This window comes from Rhinolophus sinicus, linkage group LG07 (genome assembly GCF_036562045.2).
Source record: "Rhinolophus sinicus isolate RSC01 linkage group LG07, ASM3656204v1, whole genome shotgun sequence".
NCBI classification, from domain to species: domain Eukaryota; kingdom Metazoa; phylum Chordata; class Mammalia; order Chiroptera; family Rhinolophidae; genus Rhinolophus; species Rhinolophus sinicus.
The window spans coordinates 84,163,803-84,190,237 of NC_133757.1; the positions used below are offsets into that span (position 1 = coordinate 84,163,803).

The 26,435-nt window shown below is 49.2% G+C and overlaps 1 protein-coding gene and 1 long non-coding RNA gene across 11 annotated transcripts in view; one reads left to right on the forward strand and one right to left on the reverse strand.

Annotated features, from left to right (window-relative positions):
• The first annotated feature begins 3,068 nt into the window (after positions 1–3,068).
• Positions 3,069–9,400, forward strand: LOC141572715 (uncharacterized). The gene is made up of 2 exons (XR_012498100.1): positions 3,069–3,296; positions 8,898–9,400. It is a non-coding gene; the product is annotated as an uncharacterized LOC141572715 (long non-coding RNA).
• Positions 9,401–11,428: 2,028 nt separating this feature from the next.
• PDE4A (phosphodiesterase 4A) overlaps positions 11,429–26,435 on the reverse strand; it is a 43,349-nt gene continuing 28,342 nt past the window's right edge. For 9 of the 10 annotated variants that reach the window (XM_019744927.2, XM_019744924.2, XM_019744923.2 and 6 more), the window contains 13 exons: positions 26,093–26,129; positions 25,910–25,980; positions 24,616–24,665; positions 24,311–24,423; positions 20,965–21,058; positions 19,226–19,449; positions 17,544–17,642; positions 17,276–17,440; positions 16,952–17,051; positions 16,685–16,839; positions 16,383–16,505; positions 15,699–15,881; positions 11,429–14,037 (listed from right to left, as the gene is read on the reverse strand). In XM_019744927.2, coding sequence (XP_019600486.1) covers positions 13,363–14,037; positions 15,699–15,881; positions 16,383–16,505; positions 16,685–16,839; positions 16,952–17,051; positions 17,276–17,440; positions 17,544–17,642; positions 19,226–19,449; positions 20,965–21,058; positions 24,311–24,423; positions 24,616–24,665; positions 25,910–25,980; positions 26,093–26,129 — 2,089 coding nt within the window. In that variant the 3' untranslated portion in view covers positions 11,429–13,362. Of the gene's footprint in view, positions 14,038–15,698; positions 15,882–16,382; positions 16,506–16,684; positions 16,840–16,951; positions 17,052–17,275; positions 17,441–17,543; positions 17,643–19,225; positions 19,450–20,964; positions 21,059–22,525; positions 22,962–24,310; positions 24,424–24,615; positions 24,666–25,909; positions 25,981–26,092; positions 26,130–26,435 lie in introns of those variants that run through there. The other variant, XM_019744931.2, reaches the window with a different exon arrangement.

Sequence of the window (26,435 nt, forward strand, 5' to 3'; positions counted from 1 at the left end):
TGCCTACCATGTTCCAGGCACATTGTAGAGACAACTGAGAGCAGAAGACATGGCTTCTGTCCTCCTGCAACCTATAGCCAACTAGGGGAAGAGACAGATATTTGCATGATTTTTCATTAACATAAACTAGAAAGCCTGAGAAGTGCTCTAGGAAAAAGTAGCTTGCAGAAGTCATAATGCATTTTTCTGTCTTGTATTCATAATTATTATTCTACTTTTCTGTCCTGTTTACCATTGTATTTACTGACACACAATAAGAGCTTCACACATATTTGAATGTCGAGTAGAATTCTTGTTCACAATAGATGTGCAAGAAACATTTTCAGGATTGCATAGAATTGGGCAAGTCTTCTAGATGCTTCTCCAAGGGTGTGGATTTCGTCAGCTCTGTGCAAGAGTGGAGCTGCTCAGCCTGTTAGGATTTCAGTTCAACACAAGGAAGCCCTTTTGACTTCCCTGTTACCATCAGATCTCTTGAAATTTCATGGAACAAAGTAATCCCTGTTCCAGGTGACATATCCAGGTCTCACACATATCCAATCACTGGATAAGTACCTGCTGACTAAGTACCTGCTGACGATGTCAAGAACTGTGAGAAGCACTTGATAAATATTTTAAGGTAGCTTTAGATTCTTCCTGCAGCTCCCATTTTAGGAGAAACAGCCCCAGTTCCTTAAATGATTTCTCATGTGACATGGTGAGTTCCTTTATCAGCGAGTTTCACTCTCCCACCCCCATCCTGACAACACTTTGAGGGTGATCTGAGTCTTACCTTCCTGTCTCCCCATTTGGGGACAGGGAGTGCAGTAGAAGGCTTTGGGGCTTCTCATATGTATGGGAACCACTGAAGCTTTTGCAGGGGTGCACCTCTAGTTGGAAGTGAGGTGGTTACTCTCAGAGAAAAGGGGGATGATGGGTCCTTTCAGGGTGTGGGGATGGCAATGATAGGAAACCATCAGGAGACGGGGGTACAATGTCAGGCCCCTTCTCAGGAAGACGGAACAATACTGAATACTGGGGATATTTAAGGAAGAGGGGATGATGTGGGGTCCCCTTAGGAAGGGACAAAGAAATGGGAGGGGACCCCTTCGGAAGAGGGGGTGACACCAGGGTCTCCTTCAGGAAGGATGTTGGGGTCCCATCAAGAAGGGGACTGAGACCAGGGTCCCCTCAGGAAGGGCACTCAACACCAGGGTGCCCTAAGGAAGTGGGGATGACTCTGACGTCACACTCAGGAGGAAGAGATGATGCTAGGGTTCGTTTCAGGAGGGAGGGAGGACGCCAGAGTCCTCCTCGGGAAAGGTGGACGTCTCAGGGTGTCACTCTCAGGAAAAAGGGGTGACGTCAGAGGTTCCCCTCAAGAAGGGGGAAACGACGCCAGGATACTCTCAGGAAAGGCGGATGATACCGGAGTCTCCTTTAGAAAGTGGGAACGACTCTGGAATCACTCTCAGGGAATGACACCAGGTCGCCTCACCCGCCTCAAATCTGTCGCTCCTGCGGCGGACTGAGCTCCTCTGCTGAGTCCTCGGGTTCAAAAGGCGAAGCGGCCGCGCCTCTCATTGGCTGCCTTCTTGGCTAATGACAACTACGCCAGCCAATTGTAGTGCAGAGAGAAAATCTTCCCCTCTGTTTTCGCCATGCCTCCTACCCGATCTGCGCGTGCGCGTCCTACTGGTCCTGCTGTAGTTCTTTATTCCCACTGTAAGGGGGGGGGGCTGGAAATCCCAGCCCGACCTATGTCTATGACCCATTTTATAATAATAGTACCTACTTTAAAGGCTGTTGTGGGAATTAAGTGCGATAATTTACGTAAAACAGTGCCTGACACATAGTAATCACCTTGTAAACCTGGGCTATTATTTGCATTTTACAGCGAGGGAAACTGAGACACAGAGTGGGTAAGAAACTTGCTTAGACTAACACAGTCATTAATTGGCAGAGTCGAAACTAGAACATAGGCAAACTGAATCGAGAGCCTGTGTACTTATCTACCATACGTTTGTGGCTCCCAAATTATTTCTTTCTTCTGATTATGAAACAAACTTCTCCTTGATTATAAAAATAATACGTGACGACTACAGAACAGAAAACACAGATCTCTTTTAAGCCCACCACGGGAGAGCTGAATATTTTTTGATGAACAAGCTGCTTTTTCTATGCACATATTTTTTAATAGGATCATACCAGGGTATAATGCAGAACGTTTCAAAACCTGCTCTTCTCATGGTAAACATCTTCTCATTTCAATATAGACCCACCTCTTTGTTTTTAATGGCTGCATATTATTCCATTATGCCAGTGAAGCGTAATTTAATGACCCTCTAGGGTGGACATCTGGGTCTTTAATAATTCTTCACTATTCTGACCAATATTAGAATGGGCATTTGTACTTGCATCTTTAGGTATTCATCCAATTGTTTCTCTATGATAAATATTTTTAAAAGTGCAATGGCTGGGTCAAAATGCATGCACAGTTGTTGTTTTTGATTAATATTGTCAGACCACTCCTGGAAATCTCTGTGTGCCAACTTCTGCCACCACTAACGAGCTATGAATATGCTTTGCCCACCCGAGGATGGGCCGTCTTTTTATTATTTGCCAATAGATGAAAAAAGAAAAAAAAAGTGCTTGTTTTCATTTGTACTTCCTTATCTTTTATGCTATGAAAGAGGGAAAAATATTACACCCATCTCAAGATTTTGTGCAGGTGAAATAAAATAATGATAAAAGTATTGAGCAGCCATCATTGTCAAATAGGCAATGGGTGAAGTGAGATCCCCACCTTATTTTTCTGAGTTTTTCCGACCCTGTGAAATCACTTCACGGCTTCAGTTTCCTCATCTGCAAAACAGAGCCTATGATAGTACATACTTCAAGGACCGCCGGAGGGTGGATAAAATAATCCTCCACATGAGTTCAGGGCCTTCCAAAGGCTGGGAGAGGCGGAGCCATTTGCCAGAGACCATGCAGCCCGCAAGTGGCTAATGTCAACTTCAGAAAATGAACTAACTCCACCCCTTTCCCAGGTCCCTCTGTCCTGTTCAGATTACACAGCCTCCCTGCCCTTGGTCACCATTGCCTGAGGAAAGATGAACTCCCCATCAGGAGGATTTTAAAGAGCCAGCTGATGGTCACATGCCACCTCTGCCCTTTGACCCACATTCTCAGACTGTTGCCATGTCCCAACACAGGAGGCATTTGGGACATCACACTTACCCTTTTACACTTGGGGAAACTGAGACCTGGAGTAAGAAGGCTCATCCGGCCCTGCCAGCCATCCCCTGCCGCGTGGGGTTAGTACTGTTGCCTCCTGACCCCCAGCCCAATACCCTTTTCCCGACTCTGCCTTCCTTTGAAACACCCTTGGGGAAACGTCTGTGTCTCCTCTTTGCTTCTTGCACAAAGTTCAGATTCTGCCTAGTTTTCCAGCTTTGCTTCTCCCTTCTGAGCCCAGGCTGCCCCCTCTCCTCTGGGCCAGGATATATATATCTACTGTGAATCTTTAAGCCACAGTCAAGCCGGCAAACCTTTGTATGAGTTAAATGCCCCACATTTACTCTCACTTAAGTTCCAGAACTGTGCAGTCTGATACAGTAGACTTTGGCTACATATAGCTACTTAATGTAAAAGAAAATTAAAATTCCAGTTCCGCAGTTGCACCAGCTACACTTCAAGTGCTGATAAAGATGAACTGGAACTTCCATTGACTTCCTTTTCCCTTCTATAAATACCCTCCATCTTGGCACATAGGCCAGAATGTGCACGTGGCTTGCCATATCTGCATGCAGTGGGGTTACAACCTTTTCTTTTTCCCGAATAAACCCTTTCCGGTGATGAAACATCTAGTTGATATTATTTTTCAGTCCACATTTTAGGAGCCTGTCCAGGATTCCAGAGAACAACCCTGACAGCTTCTTGGCAGGTGGGCAACCAGGTGCTGGCACCTCACCTAGAGCCACTTTGGCTCCCAGCTTGCTCTCCAATTCAGAAATTTAGGGTAGGTTTCCTGGATCAAGCTTCCCCTTTTTGTATGTTGAAGCTTTCTGGGCTTTATTCAGAAATTGTTTAGAGAATTTTTTGTTTGTGTGCATGTGTTAAAAAAGCCTTGCTTGTTTGCTTGTCTGTTGTCTGTGAGTACTCAATTTGGCACATCAGCCTGATTTCTTCAGAAACAGGTTGTCCTTTGAAACAAAACTGGCTTTGGCCTAAAGAGCCCTTTGAAGACAGAGGTTATTTCTTTTGAAATTAGTCAGTTTGGCCCAGTATTAGACAGTGCCATCTCATTGAGAGAGCCACCCAGCTCAGCCTATAACTGGACTCTCCCAGGGTCAGTTGTTTTCCTAAAACTGGCTTTCAGCCTTCGGCCTGGTCCTCTGTGATCAGAATGTTCTAGAGTGAGGCAGGCTGGTAGCTGACCTGCAGGTTGCTTGAGCTGTTGTAAATTGTCTTGGACCCTATGTTCTAGAGAAAAGTCTCTGAAAAATAGGATCCATCATGCAGGGTGTCATGCGGGGTCTCTGGTCCCACTCCCCACATAAAAACGCAGGATATGGTGAGGCCAAAAAGGAACACCCACGGAGCCATAGATAGGGGACTCATACCACTATATTCTCACTAGTGGCTGGGTTAAAGACACAGGAAGCAGGAGCCACACGATCCACAACCTGCCGTCTGCTTTTCTCTGCCAACCAACCTCACTTGGTAGCTGCAATCCGCCGTGCTAACTGCAATCCACTCTTGCTAGCTCAGCCACCATCTTCTTGCTAGCCCCCATTTGGTGCTAGGGTAGCCACAGCAGTTATATTAGTGGCCAATGGCTCACTGGTTACAGCTGACGGCCAACTAGCCACAGCTGATGGCCATTTACTACCTGAGCCAGCACCTTGAGAGCCTGGAAATTGCACTCCTACCTCTGTCCCCACAGGATCTCAACCATCTAAATATTTTAAGACCATCCCTCATTTACCAGGGACACCTGCTGAGTACATGGTTAAAATCTGCGGTCAATTTTCACATGCATATTTAACTAAATGGACAAATCTGACTAAAAGTAATTCAGAAAATCAGTGGCCACTGTGGGGAACTTTCAAGATTCCTAAACTTGATTTTCTTAAAACTAAATAGGACAATAATAGCGCTAAAATTGATAAAACTGAATGGAATGTCTATTTTGAACGGTATTTTGAGGCTTCCAAATGAGACCAAGAATCTGAATTTGCCTCTTTGCAAAATAAAGTTTTGAAATTAACAAAGGCTACTGAACATTTAAAAAAAGAGAATGGCATCAGAAGTCACATGTTCTTCCTCTGCAGCACTGTCTTGCCCTTCCCTCTCAACTCCATTGTCTCAGGTTCCATCTTTAGGTCCACCCTATCCTTCTATGCAAACTTTGCCTCAGGTTTATTCTCCAGTTTGTGCAAGTGCTTCTTCCCCAACTCCTTTGCCTCACGCTCCACCTCCGACGCTATCTTGCCTTCCACCACTGCCTTCCTTACCTTTGGTTCTGCGTTCAGTGCCATTTTTCCTTGAATCCGCTCATGTTTTTTCCCCCTCTGAACTTCTCAGTACTTTTCCATTTAAAATAACCCCCCCCCTCTGGGTATCCTAACCCCAAGTTTCATATGTCCTTTGGACTAAATCTGAATTACAAGCCATTGTAAAGGAATTCCTTAAGGGGACTGAGCATCTTCACAAGTTTGCTTGAGGAATTTTATATTACTATTCAGGCCTATCAACCTGGTCTTTCTGATTTGTATCAGCTAATCCATATGTTAGTTGGTAAAGACCAGGCTAAGAAATGCTGGATGGGAGCATTTTAAAACAGACTTAGAAAAGCAAACTTCTAATTTGGGGGAAGAAGCTAGAGAACTTGCTCGAAAGCTAAACCAAGTAATTCCCAAGGCTTTCCCAAAGCCCGTTGATTGGAGCAAAATTCAGACTTGCTCACAAGAGTCTGACGAATCTGTTTATGACTATTATAATAGACTTCAGGTCATTTTTAAGGAAAATTCTGGTCGTTAGATGTTGATGCCACTTGGGTAACTTTTAATTCTGTTTGTTAATGGGCTGCAGAGATCTTTCCCTCCTCGTTAAGAGAACCAGGATGGAATGGGGGACCGTGCCCACCCTAAATTTGGTTAATTGTGACAATCAGCTTGCCCATACTCTAGATGAGCCACCTAGAAGTAAGATTGCCAAGATTTTTAATTTTCAGACTCAGCAAATGAGAGGCCCTGTGTGAAACTGAAAGACTTCAAACTTTTGCCATTATTGCAAAGAACTGGGACTCTGGAAAAGGGATTGCTGTTTAAGCTTTTCAGACGCTTTCAGCCTTCTAAGCAGCATCTTCCAGTTAGCCCCCTCACTTCCTATAAAATCCTTTTGTTAACTGCTTTCTGTATAACTCCTTCACGTTGTAATAACCTTAATCCTCAGTCTCCCTTCTGAGACTGACGGATCCCCTCCTGACTCCTGACTCCTGATGATTTGCAGGAGACTCCTCTAGGTAAAGCTGATCTCTCAGGGATTACATATGGTTTATATTTTAAAAATGTAAATGGCGGTGCTATTTATGCTATTGTTACCACTTCTGAAGTTGGTGAGGCAGTATCTTTGCCTTCAGTCACTTCAGCACAGCAGGCTGAATTATAGGCCCTCACTAGAGTTTGCATTTCAGCAAAGGTGTCCTGCGGGAGACCCTGCTCACTGCTCCGTCTGTCATGCGGGGCGGCCTGCGGAGTCTCTGGTCCCGCTCCCCACAAAAGAATGCAGCATATGGCTAGGCCAAAAAGGAACACCCGTGGAGCCATAGGTAGGGGAGTCATACTAGTATATTCTCGCTGATGGCATTATACTCTCTCTGGAGGCTGGAACCACACTGTCCCCAACCCGCCATCCTAACTGCAATCCGCGCTTGCCAACCCAGCGGCCATCTGCTTGCTAGCCCCCATTTTTCTGCTAGCGTAGCCACAGCAGTTATATTAGTGGCCAATGGCTCACTGGTTACAGCTGACGGCCAACTAGCCACAGCTGATGGCCATCCAATCACAGTTGATGGCCATTTACTACCTAAGCCAGCACCTTTCTATGTGAGGCCGAGACCTTGAAAACTGCTTTCTGGGGTTCTGTCCCCACAAAAGGGTAAAACTGTCAACATTTATACTGATAGTAGATGTTTCATGACTTTGGAATCTTAATGGAAACAATGTGGTTTCCTTACCTCCAATGGAGATAAAATTAAAAATTGCCCATATGTTCAGGAATTATTGGATACTATATTTTACCTCATGCTTATTAAGATTCCAGGATATTCTAAACTTGACTCCCTGGAAGCTAAAGGAAATCACCTGGCTGACATTTCAGCTAAGAATGCTGCCTTTAAAGGCATCAGCTGGACTCAAAACCTCTGTCATGGTCCAAAGGGATATTTCTCTAGTCGATAACTTAGAAAAACTGGCCAGAGAAGGCCAACAATTGGCTTTGGGGAAAAAGAAAAAAACAAGACTGGAAATTCAATAATTGCTGGTTTGATTAGAAGAGAAAGCTCTGGTTCGGACTAAGTAACAACCCAGTCCTACCAGAAACTAAAATTTTCACTCCTGACTACTGTATATGCATTAAACCATTGGCTCACTGTCAAAATGATAGCATTTATGAATCAGCATTGGTGGGGAGATATTAACAAGGCTGCAAAAAGCGCCTATCTGAATGTCCTAGCTGTGCAAAGTACAACCCAGGGGAGCCTGTTCTCATTGCCCCTGGACAGTTTAAATCGCCTAACAGACCACTTGAGGTTCGACAAATAGATTTTATACAACTTCCCTCATCTCATGGATATACATATGTCTTAGTTATGATATGTATGTGTTCTCACTGGACTGAAGTGCTCCATTGTAGACAAGCTAAAGGCCTATGAGAAGATTATTCCTACTTGGGAATGCCTCTCAAACTCCACAGTGAGGGAGGAACTGATTTCACTGGTCAGTTGCTACAACAAATCTGTGCTATTTGGCCAGTTCTACAACATTTTCACTGTGCTTACCACCCTCAATCTTCAGGTTTAGTTGAATGTACTAGTGGCATTATTAAGATTCAAGTAGCAAAATTAGTAGAAACTCTTCAAATACTTTCGCCTAAAGCATTGCCATTAGTCCTTTTAGCTCTCAGGTCTACCCCTTTTGGGACACATAAGCTTTTACCTTTCAAGATAATTACAGGACGCCCCATGTATTTGGCTCCTGCCTCTCTTGATCCATAGTTGGTAAAAGGAGACATATGTCAATAGAAGCTTAATTGCTTCTATTGGCAATCATCATGCTTTGGTAGAACAATCTTTTCACAGTGCACTCCAGGGAAATGAAAAACTCAACCTGGACACTTTGTTCACTGGAAAAGACACCTCAAAAAAGATTCCCTCCAGCCTTGCTGGAAGGGCCTCTGTCAGGTACTGTTGACTAACCTCTGTGCTGCTAACTCCAGGGGGTAGACTCTTGATTACAATCATGTGTCACCTAAAGAAGGCACCCAACCCTGACTGGAACTGCACACAGTCTGGTGACCTGAAACTAAAACTATCAATATTAAACCAGGCGACCTCTGAAGGAGATGAATTGCCAAAATGACTGAATCAGGCCTGTATAACTCTTCTTACTATATCGATTCTTATTTCATCTTTCTCTTTTGCTTGGAAGGAATGTGCCCTTGCTGACATTTCCTAAACTATTGTGAAAGGGGGGAAATTTCTGGTTGTTGAATTTGTCATCAAGAACTTTGATCTAAGATAATGATGGTCTTTGTTTCATTATCTACAGGCTTGAGCTCCTGGTTTAAATTCATCTTGTAGAATAAGTTGTTATGTTGTTCTAATTCTGCTTTGAATTCTTCTTGTTATTTAGTTCTGCACCTGTTGCCTGTTAAACCTCAACATGAGCTGTTCCAGATCCAAGCACTTTCCCTCTGATGTGAGCGAGGACACCCAGAAGAGGTCCTTCCTGATATCAAGGGATAAAAAGACTGAAGTCGGAAGATCTGACTTTTGATCAGAGATGCTTTTGGAGAGAGATCGCGATCAAAAGCGGGGAATGATAAAGTTGAACTGGGACTTGAAGCAAACAGAATCAGTCTGGAGGGCCGATGGGCAGAGCGAGGGCTTATGTAAGTTCTCACGCTCTGCATAATCGCAAGAACCCCACATGCAAGAACTTTACAGGAAGAACTCTGTTTATAATAAAGCTCTAGAGTTCTAACTTCTCTTTCCATTAACTTCCTTTCCCTTTATATAAATACCCCTCCATCTTGGCACGTGGACCGGACGGAGTGTGCATGTAGCTTGCCATGTCCGCATGCAGTGGGTTGCACCCTTTTCTTTTTCCCGAATAAATGCTTTTAGCTGATGGAACATCTAGTCGGTATTATTTTTCAGTAGACAGTGCTTAGTAGCCACATGTGGTTAGTGGTTACCATGTTAGATAGCGCGGACACAGAACATTCCCATCATAGAGTTTCACTGGCTAGCCCTGCTCGAGACTGACCTTGTTTAAGTCTGAGATTTTTGTAATCCCATTTTACAAATGAGACAACTGAAGGTCAGAGAAATCACACCCAAAGGCACGTAGCTAAGAGCTGGGATCCAAACTAGTCCCTGACCCTAGTGAAAGATGGCAGACTAGGTGGGCTGACATTTCGTTAGATGCAAGGAAGCTACCCTCATTTTCAGAACACACACGCTGTGAACATATACATCTACTGATATCACTGTGCTTAACTGCTTAACATTTTCACTGCGAGGTCCGACTGTAGTCGAATGATCTTTTCATGCCTCTGACTGTAGCGTTACTTTACTCCACAAGCTCAGTGTTCCAGAAAGGAAGTTTAGGAAAGTAGATGTATATTTTTCTATATTTTTGTGGTTTTCAAGAATGAATAACAATAGGAAATTTTTATACTTTAATCATTTATTTTAATAAAATGTAGCACCTTGACTGTATTTACTTAAAAATATAAATACTGTAATTATTTTCTGTGGCTTTTTGACACATTTTGGAGAACAAACTTGAAATCAATTAATGCAGTAAAAAGGTTAAGCACTGTGTATGTATTTGTGTCTTTATTAACCCCCAGAGGCAGCCAGCATTTGACTCTGAAAACCCGAATCACAAATACTTCTGCTATCCATATCTTTTTCCACACGGGAAGTTTCATCATTAGCATAATGAATGTCAGCACCCTTTGATTGGTGAGATCTGGGGCTTGTTAATTAGTCTTATAAAGGTTGGAAAAAGGAGCTCTTATGGGCAGAATTAACGGTATTCGAGTATGTGGATTGGTTAAAATATGAGACTCACTCATTCCCCAACCTTTTAATAGCAAGTTAGAAAAACAGTTTCTATCCCAAGCCCGTTCTGTGGTCAGTCATTAATTTGAAGGATTCAGTTTGCCTGACACCCCTAAGGCTTACAGGCCTAAAGCAACACAGAACCCTGCCTTTAAAATATTCAGGTTTAGGGGAGGCTGGATGGCTCAGTTGGTTAGAGCTTGAGCTCTTAACAACAGGGTTGCTGGTTCGATTGCCACATCAGCCAGTGAGCTGCAGCCTCCACTAGATTGAAGACAACAAGCTGCAGCTGAGCTGCTAGAGGGCCTGCCAGATGGCTCAGCTGGTTAGACAGTGTTCTCTTAACAAGGTTGCCTGTTCAATTCCTGCATGGGATGGTGGGCTGTGCCCCCTGCAACTAAAGATTGAAAATGACAGCTGGACTTGGAGCTGAGCTGCGCCCTCCACAACTAGATTGAAGGACAATGGCTTGATTTGGAGCTGATGGTTCCTGGAAAAAACACTGTTCCCCAATATTCCCCAATAAAATTTTTTTTAAAAATTAGTAACTTAAAAAAAAAATTCAGGTTTGTTTCTTGGTTTTGTTTTCATGCAACGTATAGTTTGCAACACCAAATTGGACAGAATGCTGGGAATTCATGGAACTTACACGTGTAAATTCTCTTGTGCCTGTGAACCAAGTTTAATGTCTACATGGCAGAATTTGACTGGAGACCTTTTAGCATGACCTGGCAGCCAGGTGGAGGCCTCGTCAATCAGGCCTCTGGAGGTTTCCAGGAGTGCCTTTGAGACTCCAGAAGAACCCGAGTTGTGTGCTGTGTGTGGGACAAACAAGGTTTACCTGGGTCTGCTGGCCTCCCAAGACTGTAGTCTCAACCTTCACTTTACAACCTGTAGTCCCCTGTGCCAGAATCTGGCCCAGGCCTGGGGGCTGCCTTCCACCAAGCTCCTTGCAGCCCCCTCACGTTCTATGTGTTTGGGGAGGGGTTGGAACAGAGCCCCCCCTCCCCCACCGCAGACCCAGGCCGACAGAGCAGGAGAGGCACATCTTGACAACCAGGGTAAGAAAGGAAGCCACAACAGCCAGGAAGATTGGTGAAAGCCTCGGTTTAATTGGAGACAAGATCAAAGGATTGATTATCGATCAACAGACCGACTGATTTATCATCAAAGTGGACAACACTCGAGCAGCTCACAGGGGTCCTGTGCTCCCCCCTGGAGAGAGGAGCCCTGATTGAGGGTGGGGGGGTGTCCATCTCAATGGAGGCCAGTCACACCTGGCCCTGGGGCAGGGAGAGGGGCAGACTCTGCCAAGCCCTCATCCCACAGATGAACCGACTCCCCATCAAACAACAGCATTAAGCCCACCCTTTCGGGGTCTATTGTACAGTTTGTATAATACAGCAGGAATGGAGACTCTCCCTCTGGGAGACCCCCATCCTTCCTTTCCCTGACTGGGTCAGCAGGGGAAGGGCAAGTTTATTTTCCCTTTTTGCCTCTGTAGAATAATTTACAAACCAACCATACAGTATGTACAAGAAAAAAAAAAAGAGAAAATAAAACAAAAAACACACAAAAAAGGCCCACTCCGGTTGCCGGCTAGGACAGAAACTACTTTCACTACAAAAATGAACCCTGTACAGCATCATGGGAGTGGGAGCGGGTGGTACTCCCCAGGGGGATAGACAGACAGATGGAAGGCTGGGGGCAGGGGAGGCTACAGTACCGTGTGCTCAGAATTCAAGGGGTGAGGGCAATGAGAGAGGTCGTGCCCTGCCCAGCTGCGCAGAACCAGGCCAAGGGGCATAGAGGAGGGGAGAAAAGGGGGTCTTTCCTTCCAAACATTCCCCCATGGCTTGGAGAAAAATGGCCTTTCATCTGTCTGTCGTATTGCTCGGGGAATAGCTAGGAGAGGGGAAGGCTTGGCAAAGTGGGGACAAAGGAGAAATGACTTTGGTGCCAGGGTAGGAAGGGATGCCCAGAAAGGGAATGTGGGTGTACACCATTATTGCTTCCTCCTAGGGCAAAGGCTTGGGGAGGGGAGCAGGAGGATGCTGGAGGGTGCCCAGGATGGGGGCTCTGGGCCTGGCCCCACCCCAACCAAGGTGCAGGTAGGAGCCACTGCAACCCCCTCTCCTATGGCCATGGGAATCATTAAGGCAGAAACAAGATGAGAAGCAGCTGGAAGGGGGGTGCAGCTCAGAGCCATTCCCCCCCAACAGAGAAAATTCAAACGGAACCCAAAGTGGAAGGGGAAGAGAGTGGCAAGTGGAGGGAGGATCAGGCCCTCCTGAAACCTCAGATCCTAGGCTGATGGTGTGAATGCGAATGTCTCTCCCACACCCTCTCCTCCTCCCAGCATCCTAAATTTCACAGCATCCCTGTGCCTGTCCCCGAGTCAGTATTGCCAGGTTTGTGCAAAATGAGGTGGAAGACTTCTGGGGGTGGGTGGGTGGGAGGGCAGTGAGCCTGAGAGGGGCTGGAGCTGGAGCTCCTCACAGTGACCCCTCCCCCACCAGCCCTGCCCAGAATGGCTATTTCTGGCTGGATTCTAGAAACCCTCCAAAGCTCAGAAGAGCCTGGAGGGAGACCCTAAGCCTGCTTGGGCCCAGACAGAGAGCCCAACGAGGCTGGAAGACTGAGCCTGGGACCTGGGGGGGTGGGGGGGGGGTGGAGATGGACAAGGAGAGCCGGGAACAGGAGCATCTACAGTTGCTGTGTTTCATCCTGGTTTTTTTTTTCTTTTTTTTTCCTTTTTTTAGAAATGTAACAATTAAAATTCAAAAAATAAAATCCCTTCCAGGACCTCAGCCCCTCATTCCCCAGGTCCCACCTCCAAAAAGAGGCCCTGTGGGTGGGGGTGGGGGTGGGAGGAAAGGAGAAAAAAAGAAAAGAGAAAAAAAACCACTTTTCTGTTTTCTTTTTTCTCAGGAGGCCCAAGAGTCTTTGAGGCAGTGGAGGAGGCAGTTGGGGGGTGATGGCGGTGAAAGGAGGCAGGGAGGGCAAATGGGTGTAGGGGCTGGGGCTCAGATAGGGTCTCCAGCAGACTCCCACCCGCCAGGAGATGGGAGTGTGGGTGGGTCCTCGCTGGTTGTCCCTGTGCAGGCACAGCACGCCCTCTTGGCAGCCTGATGCTCTTTCTGGGCCCCCACCTCGGCCACCATGGAGGGGAGGCCCAGGAGGCCCGGGGCCTCCTCTGGAGTGGGCGGGGTCCTCAAGGCAGGCAGAGGGAGGCTCTCAGGGGGGTTGCGGCAGCCTACAGGATCCATGGATGCATCTGGGGTTGTGGACTCATCCTGGCCCGAAGCCACACTGTCTGCTTGCTGTGTCAAGGACATTTCCTCTATCTCCTCCACCTCTGCAGATGTGTCCTGGCCATCATCCTCCAACACTTCCTCAGGTGGGAATGCATACTGGGCTGTGGACAATTCCTGTACCTCAAACGCACCCAGAGCGGAGGACGCCGCCCCCTCCTCCTCTTCCTCCTCCAGCGTCAGCTCAAACTGGAACTTATCGTGTGGAGATGGGTGGCCTGGCCCTCCGGGCTCCTCCTCAGGCGGTGGTGATGGGCTCTGCTGAATGGCACTGTAGTACCAGTCCCGGTTGTCCTCCAATGTGTCCAGGATCTCCTGGGCATCTGGATGGACCAGGTCAGCCCATGTCTCCCAAAGCGGGTGCACAATATAGTCGATGAAACCCACCTGAGAGAGGGGGAAGAAGATATAAACCACCGGCCTGCTGGTGCAGATGGCGCCACAATACTGCGGGATCTAATCAAATTGAAAAGATGCTGATACCATTTGACCCAGCAAGCTTGCTTGTCCAGCTCCACCCTGGAAAAACTCTTGCACAGTAAGAAAGAAAGAATAATAAGTTTTTAAAAAATGTACTCCACAGATATTCATTATGGCATTTTTTACAACAAAGAGAAATTAGAAATAAGTTCATAGCAGGCTACACCCTGATATCATTCTCCCACCTTTTCATTGACAGAATCTTGATTTTTCTTGGGGAACACAATGCTTCCAGCTGAAACCTGTATTTCCCAGCTTCCCTTGCAAAGAGAGGGTGGCCATGAGACTACCTGTAGATAGAAGATGCTGTTCTTCCCTAGAATGTAGCCAGAATGGCTAAAGCTTCAACAGTATAAGAGGCTCCTCTGGGGATAGAAGCCCCATGCTTCAGATCGTAGAAGAAAACACTGCATGCTCTGGGCTGCCTGCCAACTTTGTGAAGCCAAAGAGAGCCCAATTCCCTTTCTCTAGACTTTTCTTATATAAAAGAAAAAAAATCTTTAGTTTGAGTCACTGTGAATTCCTAACTCCTAAACACTTCAATGTCTAATAACAGGGGAATGACTACACAAATTATTACCTATCTTCACCTGTGGAAATACTATATAGTAGTGAAAAAGGAGGAGCTAAATCTGTGCGCAATAACTTGGACAGATCTCCAAGTTACTGTTGAGAAGAAAAGGCAAGCTGTATAAAATGTGTGTGTATGTATATAGATAACCTTTTTATTTTTAAAAAAGCTAAACTCAACTTTGCTATTAAGTTGCCTGTGAAAATAAGTACATAAAAAAACTATAAAACTGGGGTGGGGGTGGGGAGGCGGAGGGGTGACTTGCAGGCCCAGGGGACATTTGGAAAGTATCTGGAGACATTTTTGGTTGTTATAGCTTGAAGGGAAAGGTGCTCCTGGCATCTAATGGGTGAGGCAAAGGGTGCCACTCAACACCCTACAATGCTCAGGATGGTCCCCACTACAGAGAAAGATTTGGCGCCAACTATCAACAGAGCTGAGGCTGGGTAACCCTGGTCTGGAAGGGCATATACACTGAAACAGGAAAGGTGGATCTCACAAGGAGGAGACTCGAAGTGCAGAGGGTGAGAAACTCTTACATTCACACTTCAATGTTGACTCTTTTGCGAGATTGCATTCCTGCCCTTCTTGTTAAATTAAACAGGCTCACAATGAAGACAAGTCATTTCACCTAATTTCAAAATTCACCAAAAATCAGGGACAATATCAATGGCCAGGCCACAATATCAGAAACAGAAGCTAAATCAACGTAAGTATTATTATTGATACTATGTATCAATAATACTTAGCTAAGTATTATTATTGATGCTATGGTGCTTGCTACAAATGAGTTAGAGCAGTCTGAACACAGGTCTGTGTGCCTAGAGGTTCAATTTGGTTGTTCTAGGGAGGACAAAATGTTGCTATTTCCTATCAAGATGGAAAAGACTTGACCTTGTGGAGGGGCAGGTCAGGACCTCCCTGGCCTGAAAGCTCCAGGCCAGGATGGGGTGGGAGGCCAGCCCTGTTTCCTTCCATTTGCACCCTAAAACTGTACCTGAGACTTCTCCACCGAGGCTGTGTGCTTGTCGCACATGGGGCTGATCTCCATGCCTCGCTCACGCTCACGGTCACCCTGCTGAAAGAACTCGGCCATGATGCGGTCTGTCCACTGTCGGTACAGCTCCAGTGGCTTGGTGGGGTTGCTGAGATCTGCACAGTGCACCATGTTTCGCAAGACCTGCGTGGGGCAGGGTACCTTCAGAGGCCATGCCCGGTGCTTCCTTACCTCCCCTCTTAGAGGGAGAGTAGGGAGAAGGAACAGGGGGATGATGGAGAGAGATGGAGAAATAAAGAGGGAGATGAGAGGGGGAGAGGAGAAGGGAGGTAAGAAGGGGCTGATAGAGGAAAGGGCAGAAGGAGATAGGGAAAAAGAGGAGGTAGGGAGAGGTATGGTGGAGATGGAGAGAGATAGAGGAAATAGAGGGAAGAGGGGAGGGGGAGATGGGAAAGAGGAGAAGTGGTGGGGGAGAGGGGAAGGGATAGGCAGGAAGGGGTTGAGGAAGAATGGGGGGAGATGGGAAGGAGAGATGGGGGTTGGAAGGGGAAGATAGGAGGGGAGAGAAAAACAGACAGGAAGATGGGCAAGAAAGGAGCTGGAAGCTAAGAGAAGGACGACATCCCAGACATGAAAGGGGGAGGGGAGGGGAGGGACCAGTCTCCTCATGTGAGAGGGGTGCACCTGAATGCGGTCAGAGTAGTTGTCCAGCAGAAGGACACCCGAGCTGGTCACTTTCTTGGTCTCCACCATGGTCTTCAGGTCAGCCAGGAGGGTCATGTGCTTGGACATGTCCGTGGCCAGCACCTGTGGGGGAAGGGGGCACCACAGGGGCCGCTGAAGCCCTGCCGATCACCCACTGTACCAACCTGAGCCTCTGAAGTTTTCACTCGGTACAATCTGTCCCCACAGGACTCGGACCTCCCCAAAGCACCACCCATCAAAAGTGGCCTTCCCTCTCTGAACCCGCCGCCTGCCCCGCCCACCATGTCGATGACCATCTTGCGCAGGCTCTGCCGCTGGCGCTTGCTGAGGTTCTGGAAGATGTCGCAGTTGTCCTCCTGCAGCAGCTTGAAACCCACAGCCAGGTGGTGGTTCTCCAGCACCGACTCATCGTTGTACATGAGGGCCAGTTCCGAATCTGTAACCCAGGCCCAGGCGGGCAGTCAGGAGATGGGAGCGCCCACGGAACTGCCCTGCAGGGAGGGGCAGTACAGGCCCCGCCTCCAGCCCTGCAGTCCCCGCCCACTCACTGGTGTTGATGAGGAACTGGTTGGAAACCCCAGGGTGGTCCACGTCGTGGATGGCAGCCGCAAAGAGGGCCGCGAGAATCTCCTGGTCTGTGAACACGGCCTGGAGGCAGACAGAGGGGGTCAGAGAGACATTGGGGTAAGAAAGATGGGGAGTCAGACAGGGTGAGAGAGAGATGGGTAGTGAAGAAAGACAGGGGTCAGGAAAGATAAAGATCAGAAAAGAACAGGGTGAGAGACCCTGGGCCAGAGAGATAAGCAGGAGACAGGAGATGGGCAGTCAGAGAAAGTGATGGGGTTGGGGAGACAGGGCCAGGCAGTGCTCACGTCCAGCGCAGGTGTTGCCAGCAGCACATGGGTGGACTGGAGCACGTCGGCTGCGTGCAAGCTGTTGTGGTAGGCCACATCCTGGTGGTAGTGGTCTTCCAGGGTCAGCATGTATGTCACCATTGTGTCCACTGGGATGCGGAACTTCTTCAGCAGGTCCCGTTCCTGAGGGCAGGTGCGAAGAGGCGGTGAACCCTGCTGGCCCTTAGCTCCCCACCCTGCCCCTCCCTCTCACTGCCCTCCACTTGCCCTACTCAGCTCGGCCTACCTGGAATATCGCATACATGATGCAGCTGAGGGAACGGCCCCCTGCATAATCTGACACTCGAAAGATGTTCAGGCCCCACTTGTTCAGGTTCTCCAGTTCCTGAAGGAGATGGAGGCCAGAAATCAAGAGCCTGTGAGGCCCAGGGCCCTCTAGATTCTTTCTGGCGTAGCTCTGGTCTGAAGGTAGCACCATTATTGCTTACCCTGTGGGTGGCATGCTTAGTGGCACAGAATTTACTGCCCAGGTCCTACTGGGCCAGGAAAAAACAAAGCAACCACAGCGACTGTCTACTGAATGCTTATTATTGAATGCTTAGTGCCAGGCATTGCACTAAGCACTTGATCTCATTTGGCAGGGGCAGGGAAATGATGTGACTTACCCAAGACCTTGCAGCTCACAAGCGGCAAAGCCAGGATGTGAACCCAAAAGCACAGCTCAGTCTCTGAGCTAAACTGCTCATGGGCACAGGCGGGAGGAAAGAAACATGGGCTAATTTTCCATGGCTTCCCAGGATCCAAAACAGTGCCAGCACATAGAAGGTGCTCAATAAACACTGGGTGACCCAATGTAGTACTGGCCAGTGTTAGTCCACAGAGAGTTACAATAAATGTCAGCTGAGTGACATTTATTGACAGTGCATCACATCTACTGTACAAATCAGTGTGGAAGCCCCTTGGCTTAAGGTCTCTTGGAAGAGCCAGGAGCCAAACCCAGGTCTGGCCTATACTGGACACTGTTGGGATTCTGCCCAAATCCCCTTCACTGGCCACTGCACTCACCCCCCAGCTGCTGGGACGTTTGCTTCTAAGGCTCACAGCTGCCCCACTCTCCAGAAAACTGCCTTTGCCCCTACAGGAGCTACACAGAGGGGGCGATGTCATCCACCCTGGGGGCAGCCCCCAGCCAGTGACTGACACGGGATGCAGAGGTCAGCGCTCTTCCCTCAGGATGAGATCGACTCCAGAGCTCCCTGTGGGGTCAGGCTGAGGCTGGACTCCAGCTGAGACCACCTCCTTGCTTAGCTCCTTCCTCTCCTGCTCCGGAGTCTCCGAAAGCAGGTACAGATGTCCTGCACTTTTCGAAAGTTCTCATTAAGCCACTTGCTTTTACAAAAGACCTACACTAGAACCTGTTTTTGCTAACTGAAAGAAATCCAAAGAGGATTTTTGCTTTTAAAAAAGGCAAAAACAGTGTTCAGCATTTGTTTGGCGGCAGCCTTTGTAGAGGCATCAGCACCCTGAGCAGCAGGAGTGGCCCTGCCAAGCTCCTTCCCCCTGGACCACAATCAGCATCTTAGCTTCCAGCCACCAGAGTTTTGAACTGCGTCTGTGAGCATCTGTGTTTTACCTAGATTTATTTTGTGTATCCATTAGCAAGATGTGTCCTCAGTATCAGAAAAGCCTGAGAGCTTCTAAGGGTGTTACACTTAGCATAAAACTGAAAGTAATTAAGTGTTTTGTTCATGGTATACAAAATAAAGACGTATAAATTAATGGTAACTGCTTCTTTGCTTTACGCCAGTTCGGTTTATGAAAGGTTTCATAGGAACGCCCTATTTTCGGATAGCAGTAGGACCTGTACGCCCCAATCCTCATCTCAGGCTAACCCAATGCCCAGTCCTTCCTTGGGCCCCAGGAAACCCCTGTCTTTTTCCAGCCCAGCTCCCACTGAGCCCCACCCACTTGGGCCAGGAGATCCTCTTGGTCTGTCTTCACCCCAAAGCGGGGAATACTGCAGTCGGTCAGGCTGCTGCTATGCGTCAGCTTCTTCACCCCCGTGATCTGAGACATGGGCTGGAACTGCGGCCCAGGGGGTGGGGGCTGCTGGGAGGGTCTCTGCCAGGATGCTTGCTGTTTCTCTCCATCCTTCATCGTGGGTAATGGGATCTCTACTTCATTCTGCTTGTCTGCAGAAAATGGAGGAGAGGCAAGCATGAGTTTCCCCATAGAGACTCCCTGTTTGGCCCTCAGTCCCCATCCCATTTACTCTGGGAAGTCTCACCAGGGAGGGCAGACCACTTCTGGGTGTCATGCTGTTGGTTACTCATAGGCTGGAAAGCAGAGGGGAGGCAGGAATTCTGGGAGGTGGTGGGCTGGAGTGAGGACCCCAAGGCCCACCAGGAGCCATGGAGTGGCCTCAGTCCAATTGCCAAGTTTGACAGGGGGGTGGTCTGGGAAGCCAAGAAGTGGGGTGGGGAGGCTACAGAGAGCTGCTGTCTGTCCCGGATAGTCAGGGAAGCTTCTCTGGCTGTGAAAACATCCCCATAATGATCTAGAGTGCTGCTGTGGGTGGATAGCGCTGGGAGGAGGGAGGGAAGTGTGGTCTCTGGCTCCATGGACTTCCACCCCTAGCTGGTGACACCAGCTTACCTGGGGGCCAGCCCAGGAGCCCTTTTCCTAAGCTTTCAAGGGTTTCCAGAGCCCAGCCAAGGCCACGCATTGTGACCTGCGGCCCACCAGTCAATGAAAGGGCCTAATAGGGGTTATTTGCATGCCGTGCTCCCATTGGCTGGATCTCAGAACTCTGCAGCGCCACACCCCTACCGGCGGGAGCATTTGAAACTCAAAACCTCTCTTAAGCTTGGGGGAGGTAGGTCTCCTGAATTTGGGGACCTTTGGTGATAAATTGTGAGGGTGAAATTATCCTGAGTTTGTGAGGGTTATCCTCAGCTTGGGCTCTTAAGTTCAGAGGTTAGGATGAATTGCAGGTTCCGATGACCTTAAGGGTTCCCAAAAATTTGGGGTATTCTACTGTACTGGGGTTCAATTGAGTTAGGAAATTCTCCTAAATTTGGAGAATCTCTTCCAGGTTTTTAAGCTTAAAAATTCTATTGAGTTTGGGTATCTAAGTTTGGAGAGTCTACTGAATTTGGGGGGTCATACAAGTTTGGGGATTCTATTGAATTTAGGAAACTTTTAAGCTTAGAAGTTTTTTAAAGTTTTGGGGTCTTTTATGGACTCTTAGGGGCAGAGGGTCCCTTAAGTTTGAGGACCCTACTGAGATTGGGCATCTCTCCTGAGTTTTTTTTTTGGGGGGGTCTTGTGAATTTGGGGGAATCCAAGTTTGCAGATTCTATTGAACTTTGGGGGGGCTTTCAGCCTGGAGGCATCTTAAAGATTAGGAATTCTATCTGAGTTTGAGGGTTTCTTGAGGTCTTGATTTTGAGAGTTCCACTGGGGTTTCATTGAATTTGGAAGGGCTTTTCAGTTTAGAGAAATTTTTTTAATGTGGAGGTTATATAGAAAATGGGGTCCCACCGAGTTTGGAGGCATCATGAGTATGGGGACTCTTGAGTGTGGTGACTTTGACCTTTGGGGAATGAGGAGTCAGGGTCCCTTAGGCAAAGGTGGACAACAGGACCCGGAATCTGGGATTCCCCTCCAGCTCAGGTGTCCCCTGCCATGTGCTGCTCTTCACTTACCCAGGAATGTGGTGGAGATGTACTCAGAGACCTGGTTTCCTGACCTGCTCATCTCTGACAGGTGTGTGAGTTCACGGTTTAGCATCCTCTTGAACTAAGGTGAGAGAGGCAAGAAGGAAGGAATGATGGGGTCACAAATGAAGGCGAGAGTCAGCTCCTCCCAAGAAATTTCTGAAGACCCCATGAATCCCTCCTCCTTGTCCGTTGAGCCAACAGAGCCCCCAGCAGGCTGCTAGAGGGGAGGGGTCAGCCTTTCCTCTCCTCCCAGCTCTGGATAGTGGTCCCTAATCTAGGGGAGTCAGGACTCAGCACATCCCTCATTGCCTGAGGAAGGGGGGGGTCTCCCCTCCCCATCCTCTCTCCCCATCAAGGAGGAGCCAGAGAGGTACCTGTGGAAGGGAGGGGCTCCTGACTAACAGGGAACCAATGGGGTATCAGGAGAATCCCGTTGCCATGGCGATGGGAGTCTCCTTAGCAACTCCCCTTCCAACCAGCAGCTGAGCTTGGGGGAAAGGAGGGGCAGGCTACATGCCCTTTAACCCTTGCCTTCCAGAGCTACCCTTGGCATGGGTCTCCCCAGATATTGACCCCACTCCCTAGGAGTCCTGGCCCCCAACCCAGTTTGAAGGAGAGAACACAGTCCCCAAGTTCTGGGTGAAGAAAAGGCTTGGCTGGAGCAGAGGACAATAGTGAGCTGAGGAAATCCTAGTTCAGTCACCCAGGGGAGTGGGGTTCCCATCATAGCCCCCTCTCCCCCAACTTCAGGGGTGGACAGATACCAGATGAACAGAGTACACCCAGAACCAGGCTTGGGGGCCCTTCCTGGTCCCTCCATGCCACTTCATACAGTGTCTGCTGTGACATTGTGCAAGGAGGAAAAAGGGCATTGGCTCCCCGCCCCCAAGCTCCGCCAAAGCACCCCCAAAGCAGAAGCCGACTCTGTCCACAGAGGCAGAAGGGAAGCTGGGTAGGAAGGGTGAGCCCGTGTGGCCCACACCAGGACAGGGTGCTCTTTCCTCCCAGTGCTGCCCAGAGACCCTGGGTACACAGAAAGAGACACATATACCCAAAGTCACAAACCACACACTGAGTCACAGATTCCTGTGTTATCCAGTTTTACATAGCCTCAGACACACAAATCAAGGGGCCTATATAATAAGGTGGTCACAGACAGTGAGGGTCATATGCCCTCCCAAAACCACGCAGTTCTGGGCTCACAAATATGCCTAACACACACCACCACCATCAGAGCCAGATGATCTCAGACAGGGCCACGCCATAACCCAGGCAAATAAGCATATGGTCAGGTGGCCCCAAACTACTGAAGACATACACATGTGTATACTGATGGTCACACCCAGACAGAGACCCCCCAGCTCCCCACCATCTACACCCAGCCCTGGGCCACATACACAGACAGTCATAAGCATTCATCTCCAGGCGACACACGTGCACAGATGCACACACCATTCCAGATGGGGGGTTGGGGGCAGCTGAAGGGTTAGAGGTCAGAGGGCTAGAGCCCGGTCTTCTGCCCACCCTTCACTCCGAGGTCTCCTACCTGGTCCCACCAGCCCACCAGCCATGGCTTGGAGCAGGTCTCACAGAAGAAATCCACCAAGGGCATCTTGGAGTCTTAGCCCTGCTCAGGGCTGCCGCACACACAGGCTGGGCTTGGGGAGTCCCGGGGTTAACAGCCACCCTCTGGGGTGGGGGTGGGGTGCTGGGCAGGTGGGCAATGGAAGGGGGAGCCGCGGAGGGGCCTGGGCCGGCCCAGCAGGGCTGGGGGCTCCCTTCCCCTCCGCGCTCCCGGTGGCAGCCCTGGTTACATGGTCTGTCGGCCCCTGACCCCTATGGGCCCCCCAGCTACAGCAGCTGGAGGCGGCCAGGGACCCCTGCCCATGGGTGGGGGCAGGGCGAGGGTCCCAGGAGGCAGCTTCGGAGGCTCTGGTCTAGGTGTATATGCGTGTGTGTGTGCGCGCACACACACACGCTTGCTCACTGCAGTACTGGCAGGCTGCATGTGATGTCAGCTCGTGCTGGGGGGGGTGTTAAAGGGGCATCGCAGCCCACGGACCTTGGCCAGGACCCAGGTAGGGCTGCTGGGATAAGCAGGGCGGCACACACCCCCTTGAGGGGACATGTCTCCTTTATGGACACACCCAGATGCTCCACACACTCAGACACATACTCTGAGACATACCTTCCACACCAACACAACCAGACACTGACACACAGGAACACACAGACACTCACTGACCACACACACACACACACACACACACAGTCACAACTCTGATGTGCAACATATTTACAGGCAGACACACCCTTTTTAAGAACACAGACCCACACCCAAAAAATGAAGACACACACCGAGGGACAAACACCCAGACACTAGCCACACAGACACATACTCATCACACCCACAGGCACACTTTCAAACAAACACAAATACCCATGTGGCCTTAGACACAAACGTACCCTGACAAATCCATAAGAGAATATACACACACACATACACACACAAAACACACACACACCCATCACAGACATACACTCACACATCCACATTCAGAGAAACAGTCACATTCTCTGATGCTCAACACATCCGCAGGGACACAATCGCCCTCAGACTTACATGGTCCGACAAACCTCCACCCATAGGGGTATGCACCCCCCAATACTGACTCCTCCACCTACACACTCATTTCCTGATAGGCATCCTTCCACAGGGGCTGCCACCATCCTGCATAACTCCAGGAAGCATCATTCAATTCACATGGCCTGCTTTCTGCATAGTGCCCCCTAGAATTGTGCAGTGCACAGCCTGCACAGCTGCACATGGAAGACCTGTACCCTCCCCAGCAGCCCTGCAAGCACACACACACTCACATTTGCACCTGGACCCACTCACACCTGTAGACATACACATCCCTCCAGCACAGCCCCACACACTTACAGCCCCTCAGAATAGCCTGTGCACACCGACATATCATCCATAGGTACACATCTGTATGCCATTCTTGACAAAACCAATTGGAACACACCCTGACCCCACACTGCAAATGTATGGCCAAAAAATCAACAGCCACACACACCCACAGCCACGGATACACACCTATTGACCATACAAGGATAGGACCCCTCTCCAAGAGATGGTCGCCTATGGATAGATGTACAGCCAGACACGCACACGCACACACACCAAGCTCTCAGGGCCCTGGGAGAAGTCAGAACTATAGGAACTACAAGTCTTAAAGCCACCACCCAGGGGTTGGCCCTACCCTACAGGCCTTATTTTATTCACAGACTGGTCCAGCCACCCTGCCGCCCCAGGCCCGCACACCTTGTGGGACGCCATCTCGCTAACTGAGCGGTAGGTCTGCATGGTCTCCAGCTGCTCCAGACACCAGTCCAGCTCCTCCAATGTCTCCCGGGCCAACTGCTGACATGTCTCCTCTGGAGAGGGGGGCAGCAGGGGCAGTGACTCAGAAGATCCACTGGCAGACCCCCAAGGCCCCAACCCGTGGTGATGGGGGTCTGCCAGGTGAGTGGGCTGCTGGAAAATGGTGTGAATCAACCACCCGGGGTGAGGGACCCCAACTGGGGCACTAAGAGTGGTTCTTTTCCATTACCCCTGGGCATAGTTACCTGACAGTGTGGCCTTGCAGACGAGAGTTGGGCCACTCAGTGGGGACCGCCTGCAAAGAAATGGGGCTCCAGTGCCAGCCTGGGCCCCTGCAGACCCCTGCCACCCCTTCTCCATGATAGTGATGATTTTCCTTTTTCTGAGTGCTCACTGGGTCCCAGGCATGCTACCATGTCCTCTACCTGCAGCCTCTCACAGAGCCCCACAAGTAGGGTTTCCAGGCAGGAATTCCTGCCCGTTCTCAGGAATTATTTTTCACTTTCCCATTCCCAAATCTTGAGATATAAACTGTTTTCTGTTCTCCACAATGAATCGTTTCCACAAAGTGACAGCCAATACTACCAACCACCTGGGTTTAAGGAGCCGATTTTCCCTATTTCCCAACCAACTTTTCTCGGGATTCGGGAACGGGAAAGCGAAAAAAATTCCCAACGGGCAGGAATTCCCACCCGGAAACCCTAGCGATAAACAGGGAAAATGTCTAAGAGATACATTGTGAGTAGTATGTTTATTTCCCATTGTGGGTATTACTGGGTTCAAGGAGCCAATTTTCCCAATTTCCCGACCAACTTTTCTAGGGATTTGGGAACAGGAAAGCAAAAAAAATTCCTAAGAATAGGCAGGAATTCCCTCCCACCTGGAAACCCTACCCACAAGAAACCATTTTACAAACGAGGAAACAGGATCAAGGAGGTGAACCGGCTCCCTGGAGTCTACATAAGTGATCAGTGGTTGGGTCAGATCTTGTGTCTCCAAAGCTCCTGCTTCATCACCCACGGCACCCACTCCTTGAACCTCCTGAGGATGGCTCTGTCCCCCCTCCCAGAGGGACCAGCAGCTCTCAGCCATACCCCTGACCCCAAATAAGAACTGCTCCTATTTAGTGAGTGCTTACTATGTGCTGGGCAATGTCCTAGCACTTTCTATATATCACTTCTGCACTCCTCACAGCAGCTAGCTAATGGAGGCGCTATTCACTTCTCCTTGTATAGAGGGGGAAAGAGGCACCACAGGGAGCTATTTGCCCAGCAAGGTGGCTTGAGGGCAAGAGTGGCCCTGAGGCTGAGGTGGTTGGCCACCCATGGCCTCACCACCCTGTATCTAGACCCCTCTTTCTTTATAAAAGTTTCTGTGTCAGGCATTCAAATTGCAGTGGTTTACTGGCTCAGAGCTATTACCTGAACAGAGGCTCAGAGAGGTCAAGTGCCTGCCTGAAGTCACATAGCAGAGCTGAGAGTGGAACTCAAGCGTGCTTAGCCTCCTGATCATGGTCGTTGGGGCCCAGTCTTGACTCACCTGTTGCTGGGAATGGGCACATTGGTCAGGAGTGAGAAGTTGCTGCGAACACTCCGGAGACTGGCCAGTACCTGGGACCAGGAGTAACAATGAGGAAAGGGGAAGCAGGGCCTGGCGCCCTGTGCCCAAGGGTGGGACAGGATTGTAGCCCCTTCCTTCCTTCCTTAGGTGGAGTGGTCTCACCTGGGCAAATGGTGTTACGATGAGGTCCTCAGCGTACCTGTAATCAAGGACAGGAGCAGGTCAGGGGTCCTCCCAGTGGGATGTCAAAGGACCTGGGAGGAGAGGGGCTGGGGTGCCAGAGAAGCAACTCTAGGATGGACACTCTGTGGGGGCTGGGCCTGGGAAGGCCGTTGGGCAGGGAGACAACTCTGGGGGTGGGGGCAGAGGGCATGTACACCTCCCAAGGGCGGACATGCTGCAGGGGCCGGTCCTGAAGGAAATGGCATTCAGGGAGAAGGGCTCAGATGGGTGGGTGGGGGGAGGCTGAACACACTACAGAGGCTGGGCCTGGTAAGAAGAGTTG